This window comes from Tupaia chinensis, unplaced genomic scaffold (assembly GCF_000334495.1).
Source record: "Tupaia chinensis unplaced genomic scaffold, TupChi_1.0 Scaffold000042_1, whole genome shotgun sequence".
In the NCBI taxonomy this organism is placed as follows: domain Eukaryota; kingdom Metazoa; phylum Chordata; class Mammalia; order Scandentia; family Tupaiidae; genus Tupaia; species Tupaia belangeri.
This window is the reverse complement of record NW_006159497.1, coordinates 1,212,709-1,226,124: the sequence shown is the minus strand read 5'-3', so window position 1 is coordinate 1,226,124 and position 13,416 is coordinate 1,212,709. Positions and strand designations below refer to the sequence as shown.

The 13,416-nt window shown below is 41.6% G+C and overlaps 1 protein-coding gene across 1 annotated transcript in view; it reads left to right on the top strand.

The window, feature by feature from the left end:
• Positions 1-13,416, top strand: part of RBFOX1 (RNA binding fox-1 homolog 1) — a 1,649,671-nt gene that overhangs the window by 1,509,587 nt on the left and 126,668 nt on the right. The window contains exon 7 of the mRNA XM_027773019.1: positions 7,796-7,849. Coding sequence (XP_027628820.1) covers positions 7,796-7,849 — 54 coding nt within the window. The remainder of the gene's footprint in view (positions 1-7,795; positions 7,850-13,416) is intronic.

Genomic DNA, 13,416 nt, shown 5'->3' with positions numbered 1-13,416 from the left:
TGGTGCTCGCGACTCTTTCCCAGGCACTGTGCTTTTAGATTTCAGATGTAACCGCAGAGACTAATTCTGCATAAAGATGAAATAAACAACAACCCTACCGAAGTTTAAGTCTGACTCGACTCCTGTGGTATCACCCTCAGAAGTACTTACTGTGTTATCATATGGTACCAAAAACAGCCTTGCCCAGACAGCATGGCAAGATAGAGAGCAGGCCAGAAGTCCCCACCAACCCAGACAAAATAAATGATAGCAACGTTCCCTCATAGGTCATCATGACCCTGATTCTCTTTCTGGAAGATATCTGCACTATTCACCCTGAGAAGGGATGAGTTTGCCATTTCTTTGGGCTCAGTTCCACCGAAGGACAAAGCTGTGACAGGACTTAGTATCATTCATTTTTGCAAATATCGTCAGTCTTTGTCTGTGACTTCCTAGTCATGATAGAACATATCTAGAGTCAGTAAAAACAACTACATCCTTAACATTTGATTCAGGGCAAAGGTGGGCCACTCAGAGACTCTTCTTCTAAGAGTTTGTGGATGGATGCAAATATTACAACAAGAATAAGATGATGCCCAAGTTGAATGCCTTGTTCTGTGCAAAGTTGATATTGTTTTCCATGTGAAAGGGGAGCTCCAGTTCACGACTCAAGGGCTCTGTGATTTGGGGGCTAGCTCTTACTTTTTCTTTCTTTAGCACACATGACGCTTATCAAGTATGCGTCTGACACAAAAGCAGAACAAGCATCCTCATATTTAAGATACCCAGACTTGAATCCTGACATTTCAGAGGAAAAGGTCAGCTTTTGCACTTTTATCTCCCTCATTTGGTAATAACCTTGAATTGAGCCCTCTAACTCTTGCAGAACAGAGATACCCTCGGGCACTTTCAGGTCAAAGATGACTTTGAAAAGTGCAGAGCATTCAAAGTTAGAGTTGAGGTTAAGTGTGTGAAAAGCATTGAGACCAGGTTTGAGTGATGGGCAGCCAGAGGAATTGTATCCTCTTTGCCATGTCAGGTTAGGAAGATATCTGCCATTCGGTCTGTCTTTGCTCATCACGTGTCACTGGGAGGTTGGCTTTGAATCTGGTCCCCTTAATGACCATCCTGGCTCTCTTTCGTGGTGTCACTCACTGCAGCACAACCCAATTGTCACCCCGAAGGGTACTCTTCCCTCCCTGGTCTTCTCGATGATCTCAAAAGTTACCAGAAGCCGCAACGGTTAAGTTAGAGAGATATTCAGAATATTCACAGCTAGAAATCACAGAGAAGGGGTCCTGCCTGTATTTCGTCTGAGCCGCTCTGTTCTTATAGGGCCAGGGCAGAGGGCACAGAGCAAGATTTGACCAAAAGATGGCACTGCCCATTTTCACACTTCGATCAAAATCTACTGGTTTCAGCGCCACTTCTTTCTAAAAAAATCAAGATTTTTTTAAGCCATTGACAAATGTTGATTTGATAAGACTTAAATGGTGATTTGATGGATATACTTAAATGTTTGTCAATTAAGAAAATGCAGCTCACATGTAGTAACACTAAAACCAATTGTTTTCCTTCACAAACAACATCTGTGTTCCTTTTTAAACGTATGCAATATTTTTTGTGGGTTTCACCTGCCAAAATGATCAAGCACATGCAAATTCATAGACTCCTTGTGAGAACTCTCAGGTCTTTTTTTGTTTATAACCAGCATTCTACAGACATGAAACGGTAACACTAAAAATTTGTTCTTTCTAGTCAATTGTCAGTGGTCACAAAGCCATTCTCACACATTGAGTAGCAAGTTTTCATTGAAAGAAATTCGTAAATGTTCTGTTTGGCTCTCCAAACTGGAGTTTAGAGACTGTCACGTGGTCTCCTCTCTCAGGGCGTAGTTAGAGGAAGCAACTGCATTTTAATCCCAATGAAGTATTCCTCAAATCATTTGGGCATGAGAAATAAATACCTCTCTTTTGAGGACTGGGCTCTGTTTTGTCCTCTCACTTTGGAGGAATTAAATGAAGGTGCTTACAGAGAAAAACCTAAAGATCTTTGTACTTTTTCTCCTCTGTCTCTTTTGTTAAATATGAGCATGGAGATTTCAAAGTCAAAAACAAGTGACAAAACCAATCTCTTTTTTTAAACTGCCTGAAACTTGGTAGTGTTCACAACAACTTCTGGAACCATTAGTAACCTGCCTGTGACATCTGCAACTACCGCGTGCCTGAGAGTTACCACCGGTGTCTCAGTTCATGTTTAATTTGTGGCTTCAGCACTTCTTCATGGGGACTGGACTCCTGGTTACCTTTCCTCCACCACACACTTCATCGTCTCTACTTCCGCCTCATCTGGAGTTGTTTGTCCTGATGTTTGTTATTACATCGTCCAGCCCCACTTGCATTTGCCTTTTTCTTTCAAGACGACATTCCTTGTGCGAGAAGTTATATGGCTGCAACGCACAAAGCAGAAACCAGAGTCTTTCTTTTTCTTCCTTTCTTTTTTTTTGGGGGGGGGAGACATTTTTAATATAGGGCGTGTGAGCTCACCAGAAAGAGCAAGACAGAGAAGCAGAAAGTCAGAAATCACCCCCCAGGGGAATGGCCACACCACAATCTCCTCTGCGGATCTTGGGCACACACACACACACACACACACACACACACACACACACACACGTGTCTGGTGTTTAAACCCCTGGGTCCGGGACTTGAACTATGGTCAACTACATGGGAGTCCAGCGACCTAGCCATTATGCCATTTGCTAGTCCCACCAGAGTCTTTCTAAAACACAAGTTAGATGAGTGCATCTATAATATTTTTATTGATTCCAGCTGTTTCAACAGAAGCACTGTTGTCTCTGCCCTTGGCTACTTTCTACTCAAGTTCTTACTTCAGTTAAGAAGCATCTGTGAGCATGCATTTCTTTACATTTGAATTCTTGGTTCCATGAAAGAAATAGATGGGTTTCCAGAAAATCCATTGCAATGTATTTCTGCTGAATGGGATGTTTAATTTAACCTAGTATTTAAAAATTAAATATTTCTGGGTTTTGGATGAGACAAGTGGTTTTGAATGCATTCAAACCACAGGCACAATGCATGCTACCATAGAATCATTTTCAGAAATGATTGCTTGGTAATTCCGGGTGTCAAACTCGCACATGCCGTTTGCAATGGTCTTGCATTTGTTATCAAAATAAAGACCCTTGGGACCAGCAGATGGTGTAATGGTTACGTTCTTGGACTCCCACATAGTCGACTGTGGTTCGAGTCCTGGTCCTGACAGCTTAAAAACTCACTCTGGGCATGTGTGCATGTGTGTCCAAAATCCCAAGAGGAGAATGGAGGAGAAGGGATTGCCGCATTGCCATTCCCCCTGAAGAGTGATTTCTCATTTTCTGTCTCTATAAAGAACCCCTGGGAAATGACCTGCTCAAGTCTCTTTATTATTACAAAAAACAAACAAACAAACAAAAAACAACAGGGTATATTACTTTGATCATATACAAAAGACGTTGCATGATTACTTTTTGATAATAAAGTAGAGTTGGTCTTGTCGGGGCCTTCAGTGTTAATGCAAAGCTCTGCCCACTGTGACATTTGCGTTGTTAAACTATTCTGAGGGGTCATGGCATGGCACCTTCTATGTCTTTATCCAAACATGAGGGAGTCATCCCCTAAGAAAAACAGAGATCACACCTTTTCTCAGCCTCTGCACATCCTTGGAACTAACCTTCACTTTCATATTTTATGCTCTATCCCTTGAACATCCTTCACAGTTTTTCAGAGAAATATTATTTGATCTGAGAATGTCTAAAAATGCTTGGTACATATTTGCCCAAGTGCGTGGCAATAAGCTTCTGGATTTTGTTCTTGATACGGCTATTGAGACACCTTGTGTGGATCTGAGACATCGCTGAACATCGCTGTTGAGCAAACAAATGCCAGTTATGTCTGCGAGTGAGTCGTGTCTATTTAAATTGAAAATGTGCCAGCTGTGTTTACATCATTAGTACCAAAGTTCCCAATTAAGCTGTTGATACTATAAATATAGTACACAACTGTCTTCGAAATGGGGCTTACATCAGCATTCTTCTTAGAGCTCGTTTCACTGGTTTGAGAACCATCAACCCAATGGCAACTGCCAAAGAAGCAAGCATTTGAGACCATTCCAGGGCACATGGTGTCACCGTTTCATTTAGGGAATGACACATGCTAAGATTGCTTTTTGATTGGTTCCATCTCAACCAGATCCTATTTTAAAGGAAGTGTTTTCATGTTGACTGCTTAAAGAATGTTCTATAGACAACATTTGCTTTATGGTTTTGGAGGAAGTCCTTTTCAGGTTTCTCTTTCCATAAATATATGTGCTTCTAGGTTCTTACGCCTGAAATGAATATGGTAGCTGCTGTGCAGACTGGATATTCTAAGGTGGTTATATCAAAATTACCTTTTGTAAACGGTTCACAAAGCGAGAGTATTCTTTCTACCTTTCTCCCTCCTTCCTTCCTTCTCTTCTTTTCTTCTTGTCTTGTTTTCTTTTTTCATTATGGATCTTTTCATGCACACATGAGAGAGCGAAAGAAAGAGGAAGCACCTTGCACAGGTCTGGTCATGCCACAATCCTCTCCCTCCAGTCCTCCAGCCTGGGGATCGTGGGCACTCACACTTATGCTCACTTTGTTTTGGGCTGACCAGGCCAGAGATCCAGACCATGATCATCATGTTGTGTGGAAACTGGCATCTCTTGAGCCAATTTCTCTGGCATAAGGCATACCCTTGTGCCTCAAAGCTGGTCACAAGGATTCTTTACTATGAAATTCAGTTCACCTGTGAATGGCAAGTCTGCTTCCCAAATCAGCAAGTTTTCTTCCCCTATTTTTTTCTTTCTTTTATTATTTTTACACTTTTTAAAATTTACATGCAATCACAGTGCATCTTTACAGTGTACAGAATCGTTTTTTTCCAGCATGGATGCTGTGCATTTCAATCAAGTCAAAGATATTACCATATACATTATCATCAACAGATAACTTTTCATTCATGTGTCTGTTAAATGTCTTCTTCTACTTTTAATGATTTTTCTCTGTGCAAAACTAGGCCACTAAAAATGCTCTGTAAAAGAATATTCCCTTGATCAGAGGGATAATTGTAAGCCCACAGATGAGCTGCACATTTCTTGGTAGTCTCCTTGTCTTGAGAGTATTGTGGCCCTCCCATCTCCTTTTCTACTTACTTTCTTGCTGTCTTTCTACTTCTCTGGGAAATGAAAAAGGACTTTTGCTCAACAAGAAAACTGCATATACATGCTCCCCTGGCAGGCGGAGACAGACCCTAAGGAGTGGGCACATTTCTGTGTCACCGAATTACAATCGTTGGCTTACTTTATCCCATAGTCAGAACTATTTCCACTTTAAGGTTTTGAGCTATTTATATTTCACTGGCAGATGCATATTTTTTCTGTCTTTCCAAGGAAGGTAGATTTCTCTGTGTGTTTCAGAAGCCAGCCTCTGTCCCAAATAATTTTCTTCTCAAATGTTTGTAAGACCCTCTTAACACTCTCTCTCTTTCTCCCAGTATTCGACTAGCCCAGTGGTCATTTGAGTCACCCTGCTTCTCTGTGTTCTTGTCGTCTGTTTTCTTTCTATCCTGTCTCACCCATCACCCCAGTCGCTGGGTCTTCTGCTATGTAGCAGCATGCTTGATGCTTTCAATCCAGGGAAGAGAGACAGAACATACAATCTCCTGGAACCATGAGGTTGCAGTCTAGAACAGACTGTAAGAGCAAGTGAGATGATAGGATATCTTAAAATAAAGAGAGAAGAGAATGGAAATAATTCTTTGTTATTTTACGTATTTTTCAGTCACTAAAATGGGTGCTTGCTCTCAGTCTACACTGACATGCATTTCCCGTTAGAACTGCCATATTCAACAGATTATAAAATATATAAGACACAGTAGACCCATTTGGATTTCAGATAAACAACCAATGTTTTATTAGTTTGAGTGTGTCCCAGATATTATATGTGATATACATACCCTAACATCAGAAATTCCAGTTCAACTGAATGTACGTATTTTATTTGGCTGTCCAATGTATTTGTCATCTGAAACATTGTTTCTAGACTTTCTATAGTACTTATTCATATTAATTATGTAATTGTTAACAATATGGAGAACCATCTTAAAAGAAGTATTTAAGCCTGAGGACTGATTGCAGCTCTGCTGATATCTTTATTATGAGTGCCTGGATGGTGGAGCTTCTTTATGTTCGTACTTTACTTGTCTCCTCCTATGTATGGTCTGGCTGCTCTTAGCTTTTATGTGAGCTAGGCATTAAAACCCCCAACATGACCTTCTAGTTGGACACTTTATTTCCAAAAAACTACTTGATCAGAGTGTTTCTCCTAGTAGTTAATGGAATAGCCTTGTACACACACACACACACACACACACACACATATATGTGTATATATATATAATTTATATTTAATTGTCAAGATTTGGGGAATGTACACACATGTTCAACAGATTATAAAATATATAAGACACAGTAGACCCATTTGGATTTCAGATAAACAACCAATGTTTTATTAGTTTGAGTGTGTCCCAGATATTATATGTGATATACATACCCTAACATCAGAAATTCCAGTTCAACTGAATGTACGTATTTTATTTGGCTGTCCAATGTATTTGTCATCTGAAACATTGTTTCTAGACTTTCTATAGTACTTATTCATATTAATTATGTAATTGTTAACAATATGGAGAACCATCTTAAAAGAAGTATTTAAGCCTGAGGACTGATTGCAGCTCTGCTGATATCTTTATTATGAGTGCCTGGATGGTGGAGCTTCTTTATGTTCGTACTTTACTTGTCTCCTCCTATGTATGGTCTGGCTGCTCTTAGCTTTTATGTGAGCTAGGCATTAAAACCCCCAACATGACCTTCTAGTTGGACACTTTATTTCCAAAAAACTACTTGATCAGAGTGTTTCTCCTAGTAGTTAATGGAATAGCCTTGTACACACACACACACACACACACACACACACACACACACACACATATATGTGTATATATATATAATTTATATTTAATTGTCAAGATTTGGGGAATGTACACACATGTTCTTAGTGTATTTTTCAAGCCATTTGGGGCCAGGATTCAAACTATAATCAGCCACGTTGGATCTGACTTCTTATGCATAGGATTTAACCGCTACGATAGGGCCAGCCAAAGACTTTTTTTGAGGGAGGGGATGTTGTTATTGGTCACATGCCCTCACTAGAGAGAGGGAAAGGGGAATCAACCATCATAGGGATAGCCATGCTGTAATCCCTTTTCCTCCATTCTTCTCTTGGGGTTTTGGGCATACGTGTACATGTGTTTGGTGTGATTTCTAAGCTGCCTGTTCCGGGACTCAAACTGTAGTCAGCCATGTGGGAATCCAGCACTTTAACCACCATGTCACCTGTTGGCCTCCTAGATATTTTGAATCTTAGCTGCACAGTGCCTGAGAAAGTAATCACACACACATAAAGAAAAGAGAGTGGAATAAACCTCTTGATTCATGTCCTGTATCATGCCCTGGCAGTCTGTCTTACCTGATGGGTCTGCCACCATCACAAGATCGTACATGTGGTGGTAGTTTCTTGTTTCAAGCACATCACTTAGTGGCAGAACAACATCTAATGCATATCTTTGATTCTAAAAGCAAAAAGAATTCTAACTTGGGGAACAGTTACCAGTGTGCATAATATGATTTATTTCATTGCTCTTCTTGCTTATAAAATATTTCTATTTCTTTGCAGCAATTTGGTAAAATCTTAGATGTTGAAATTATTTTTAATGAGCGAGGCTCAAAGGTAAGCAACTTAATTCACTTTAGAATTGTTTAGCTTATTTTAAAATGCCTGTTATGCATAAGGGGAAACAACTGCACTGTTTTAATCAGCACATTGTAAAAGTACGCTTCAGTGGGAACTCCTTCAGAGACCACCTCCAGTTTCCAAAAATCATGGGAAATACATTGGGTTCCATTTAAAATGTATAAGGGGGTAATTTAAAATTTCTGTTATATTTATATATATCAAGTTTCCAGAGGGAAATTACCTATGCTTAAAAAAATAATGTTGTTGCTACATTTTTGTTTTTCAGTGATAATTATGTTCTTTATATTAAAAAGTGAGTTGATAGTCTCATGAGCAGGTAAATATGTGATTATTCTGTATTAATAAAGTGCAGTTATTTTCCTGGGTTTTAGGGGAGAAAAATCTCATATACACCAGCCTTTTGAATATAATTTTATTCATTAGTATGTTTACCAATTCACATTTTGCAATTTGCCATTGCTTTGAGTTTCCTTTTTTTTAGAAAACCAATTTTTAAATAGATTTTTCCTAGAGCTAACAGTATTAGTAAAAGTCAGGGGCTATATGGAGATGCTCCAGAAACTTCAAAATACAAATGCATTAGAGAAGAAAAAGCAGTCTTCCCAAACATCCTCCATATCAGTGCTAACCTGCATGAGGTCCTCAGACCAGCAGCATTACCTGGGAGCCTGCCTATTAGACATGCAGCGACTCCAGCCCAGACCTGCTGAATCAGAAACTCTGAAATGGGGGCCTGGCGGTGTGTGTTTTAAGCAAATATGCCAAGCCTGCTCTTCAAGTTATACACGCTGCGTCTTTCTATTTTAGACAAATGCAGAGCCTTCTAAATGCAAAAACAAAACAAAACAAAACAAAACAAAAAACAACAACAAAGAAAAACCAAACTCTCGTGCGCAGTAGCGTTTGGTTAGTGGTGTTCTTGTTAATGTGTCCCATTTAAACTCAAGGTCCCCCATGGTGTGGTTTAGATGTACCCTCAAATTTATGTGATGAGATTTCAGAAGTAGTTGTAAGAAGACTAGTACAGTGAAAGTTAATCTGATTATGGTGTTGAAAGGTGGGACCTTCGGGAGGTGATTAGGCCTCAGGGTGAGCCCCCCAAGATTGAGTCCTAGAGGGTCTATAAGGACAGGGATGGATACAGACAGATGATGGACACTGCTCTCATCCTCATGATGTGAAGTCTCAGGACTCTGCCAGACTCCCACCAGCTGTGGCTCCTCGCCCCTGGATCTTTTAGCCGTGAGCTGACTAAGCCTTTATTTTTATAAATTACCCAGATGTGGGTATTTTGTTATTAGCAACAGAATGAACTAGAACACTCATCAAAATCGCCCTTGACCAGAACACCATGTTGGGCGCTGTGTGATAGAGAACAGGGGCTGGTGTTGAGTGGAGGGAGGACTGTCTTTGACAATGAGAACATGGCCTTGTTCGAGTGCTGCCTTGTCTTTTGACTGCCATGTCCCAGACTGGAAGGAATCTTAAGCCTCCTTTTTCTGGTAGCCTCAGACCATGAAAGTGGATGTTGAGAGCAATCGCACAGAAGATACAGAGAAGTAGTAGTTTGGGTTCCATGACTTCCCGTACAGAGACACTCAGACACGCTGGTCAGTGTCCAGGACGGGGCTGAGCAGTAGGGAGTTTATCTGATGTGTAAAAGGCCACCGCACTGGCTCTCTGGGTATACAGCCCTCTCCTACTCACGAAGCTGATATTCGAATGCATTTCTTGGGGAGTTTGAATCTTCTTCCCTCCTAAGTAGATTTGGTACTAGCTGAATAGGGCACTGTGATTGAATTGAGGAAAGACAATTTGAGTATTCTTGCCTCCATGGACAATGTTCTGTGGGGATCTGCCAGGAAAATAAAGAAACCCATCCATTTCACTCTGTAGTTCTCATCATTCAGAGACTCTGTTACTCTTCTACAACTTCAGCTACTTCACAGCCAGTCATGTAATACATCAGTACTTTAAACCTCCAGGCTGGGGGATAGGGTGGAGAAGTTAACTGCCTTTCTGCTTCTCATATACAAATCATTACAGGGACTACTTCTATACCAGCAAAGCAAAGTGCATTAAGGAAAACATGCCCAGCCAAACCCTCCTCGCTGAGGCTGACTGGTCCTCAGCAGAATTGTGAAAGACGCCCCTGACTCTGTACTCTAACCTAGGGGCTACCTCTTGTGCCACTGCCTTTAAAGGTTTTGCTTTGTTTATTTAATTTATATTTAATTCATATAGAGTTTCGTAACTTCAGCCAGTTGAAAAAAGCTATTTTTTCCTTTCAAGAGCTGTTTTGGGACAATAAAGAATATCATTTGCTATTTTGAAAGTACAATGGTGGTGCTATTTTTAAGAATTCTTCCGTCATTCCTGTGATTAGCCTGTCTCTGGGGGCTTCAGGAAAAGACCATTTAAGTTGCAACATCCAAAGTCTGACTTTGTAAAATTGCCCCCCCTCCCCTTTTTTTGCTTTTAGATTAAGAAACATGGAAAATAGCTTCTCTCGGTGTGGGTGTGCTCCCTCAGAGAAAACTCTTAACTCATCTGGCAGGTGTGGGGCTGGCTGGTTAGGTCTGGCTGGAACGTCACTGGGACGTTCCGGGTGGGTGTGCTGAATGGGCAGCGGCTCACACATGTTTTCCATACTCGTCATTCTCCTTTATGGACAAGGGCCTTATTTAGAGTAGCATTTCCATTTTAATGGTGTAGAAACTGGCACTGTTGCTGTGACCTTATTTCCCTTATTCGGTGCTGGAGTGACAGCCAGGAGACTGCTGAGCGCTCAGGAGCTAGGAACTCACCTTCTGGTGCTTATTGTCCATGGGACAGTCTCTGAGACAAGTCAAAGGGTACTCAGTGAGGGTGGCTGTGTGTCCTGTGGATGTCTGTGCACACACGCATGCATACCTGCACACACACAGGCAGTATCTAAACTCTTCTGGGAATGTGGAATGTGTTTTGTGTGAATATGGACAGAAGTATGTAGGACAACTACATCCTAGAAAGACATGCCATACTTTGAAAATGTGAGTTGGTGAGTTAGACAACATTGAGGGGTGAACGATCCCCTATGATTCACTTGAGAACCATTTTGTTTACCTCTGAAATGATTTATTTGGAAGATGCAGGTAAATATAACTACTCCAATACACCTACGAAGTACACCACTTGACCTCCAATTCAGGAGGTATCTGCAGTGTTAGACACACTCCAGATGAGCCTCTCATGCCCCAGGTTTCTGGAATAGCAGGAGATGAGCATGGACAGTAAGGTTGCCGTTCGGTAGTGACGTCAGAGGCTATCAAGACCCAAGCAGACAGATTGGTACCAGTAGAAGGTGGGAGAGCTTCTGGGAAAAAGCATTTAAGCTGAGAGTGAAAGATTGGTAAGAATTACTCAGGAGGGAGAAGAAGAAATGTCTTCAAGGGAGAAGGGACTGTGTGTGCAAAGGTCACTGGTCACTGGAAAGAGGTGAGATAGAGGCTCTCAGTCCTGCGAGAAGATGGATCTTCAGACTCTTACCCGCAACTCCTTTCTTTAAAATATGAGTTGTTTTTTCTTTTGTTTGTTTTTTGCACCAGAAAAGGGAGCACTTGACTTTTCATAGATGAAAATCAGTCCCATGAAGAGTGCTACTGAGCTTTCATTTACGATATGAAACAGTGAATTTACATGAATAGAAAAAAAGAGAGGTAAAACCTAAAACATACCAAAGACCAAAAAAGTAAAATAACTAAGATAGAGAAAGGTCAACACTTACTGTTAATGTCATTCTGTTTATTTGAATTTTTTTTTTTTTAGATATTTTTTGCTGTAGGGGGCATGAGCTCGCCAGAGAGACAGACAGTAAGAAATCACCCTCCAGAGGGATTACCATGCCTCAATCCCTTCTCCTCAATCCTCCTCTTGGGATTTTTGGCACATGCACATGCATGCACCTGGCATGAGTCTCAAGCCCCTAGGTCTGGGACTCAAACCATGATCAACTGTGTGGGAGTCCAGCACCCAACCACTACACTACCTGCTGGCCCCTATTTATTTATTTTTTTAAGACAGGGTCTCTCCATCTGGCCCGTCTTCCTGTCCCGTCTTCCTGTCCCAGCCTCCCAGCTGAGATCAGGCACAGCCGCCACACCTGGCTCTTCCAGACAGGGTCTCGTTCTCATGAGCCCAGGCCAGCCTTGCACTCGTAGTCCTCCTGCCCCGGCATCCCAAGTCACTGAGATTACAGGCATAGGCTGTCTTGCTGGTCTTTACAAAAAGATTCTACAATAAGGAAGTCATGGTGATCTGGAGTTTCACCTTCGGGTTGCCATTCCTGGCCTGTGAATCACTCCCAGCCATCTTGGTGTGGCCCAGGACACAACTTCCTTTCTCTAGGAACATTGTGTCATTTTTTTTGTTTTTGCTTTCTCAGAGAAACTTTTGCTATCAGAGACACAACAAAGTGAGAAATCATCCCCAAGAATGATGGCCATGCTGCAGTCCCTTCTCCTCCTTTGTCCTCTTAGAATTTTTTGGGCATGCACACACTCGTAGCCAGGGTAGTTTTAAGCCTCCAAGTCTGGGACACGAACTGTGGTCGATTACGTGCGAGTCCAGCGATGTAACCATTCCACCATCTGCTAGTCCCTCATTGTGTCTTTTGTCAGCTCTGTCCTCTGTGGAGGTAAATTAGGGGAAAGGTGTGTCTTGTGGGCTATCAGGATCTCTGACTTCCCTCTGAGCACCTTCTTCCCTCTTAACATCAGTTTCTTGCCCAATACCTGTGCTCTCAAGCCAACTTCAGAATTTGTTCTCCTTTTGAAGGCTGGGATAAAAATACACATCACTGGGACTGGCAGTTGGCGTAATGGCTACGTCGCTGGATTCCCATGTAGTCAACCACAGTTCAAGTCCCGGACCCGGTGGCTAAACTCATGCCTGGCACGTGTGCGTGTGTACCCAAGATCTCAAGAAGAGAATGGAGGAGAAGGGATTGTGGCGTGGCCATCACCCCTGGGGGGTGATTTCTCGCTTTTTGTCTCTCTGTCTCTCTCTGTTTTTTGGGTGAGCGCACGTACCCTATAGCAAAAACCTCCCCAGAAAAAGAAAAAATATATATGCATCATCTTTTTAAGAACGATAAATTGCTATTACCTTGAGATAGAATTCTGCTCAAAGAAATGACCCAAGCATCTGCTTGCAAAGTTGCCTCCCATGGCATTTGAGCGAGATGATGCCTGATGCTAGACACAGCCGAGAGAGGGACTCTCCATGCTGCTGCAGCCATCCCGCCCAGGACAGGGGCTGACCATCTTCAGGCCCAAAGAGGCTGTTTCTCTTGCTGCATGGGTGGTGGGAAGAACTGCTTAATGAAACAGGGAGAAATATTTGGAATTTTGGAGCAAACTCTTTTTGAATCCAACTTTGCCAAGTCTCTACTACCTTGAAATGAGAAATTTTGGGCAGCTAAAAAAAAAAGAGGCAGGGAGAGAAGTTTGGTAGAAAACAATGACAAGAATTAATGAAGAGAATCCTTTTTTTTTTTTTTT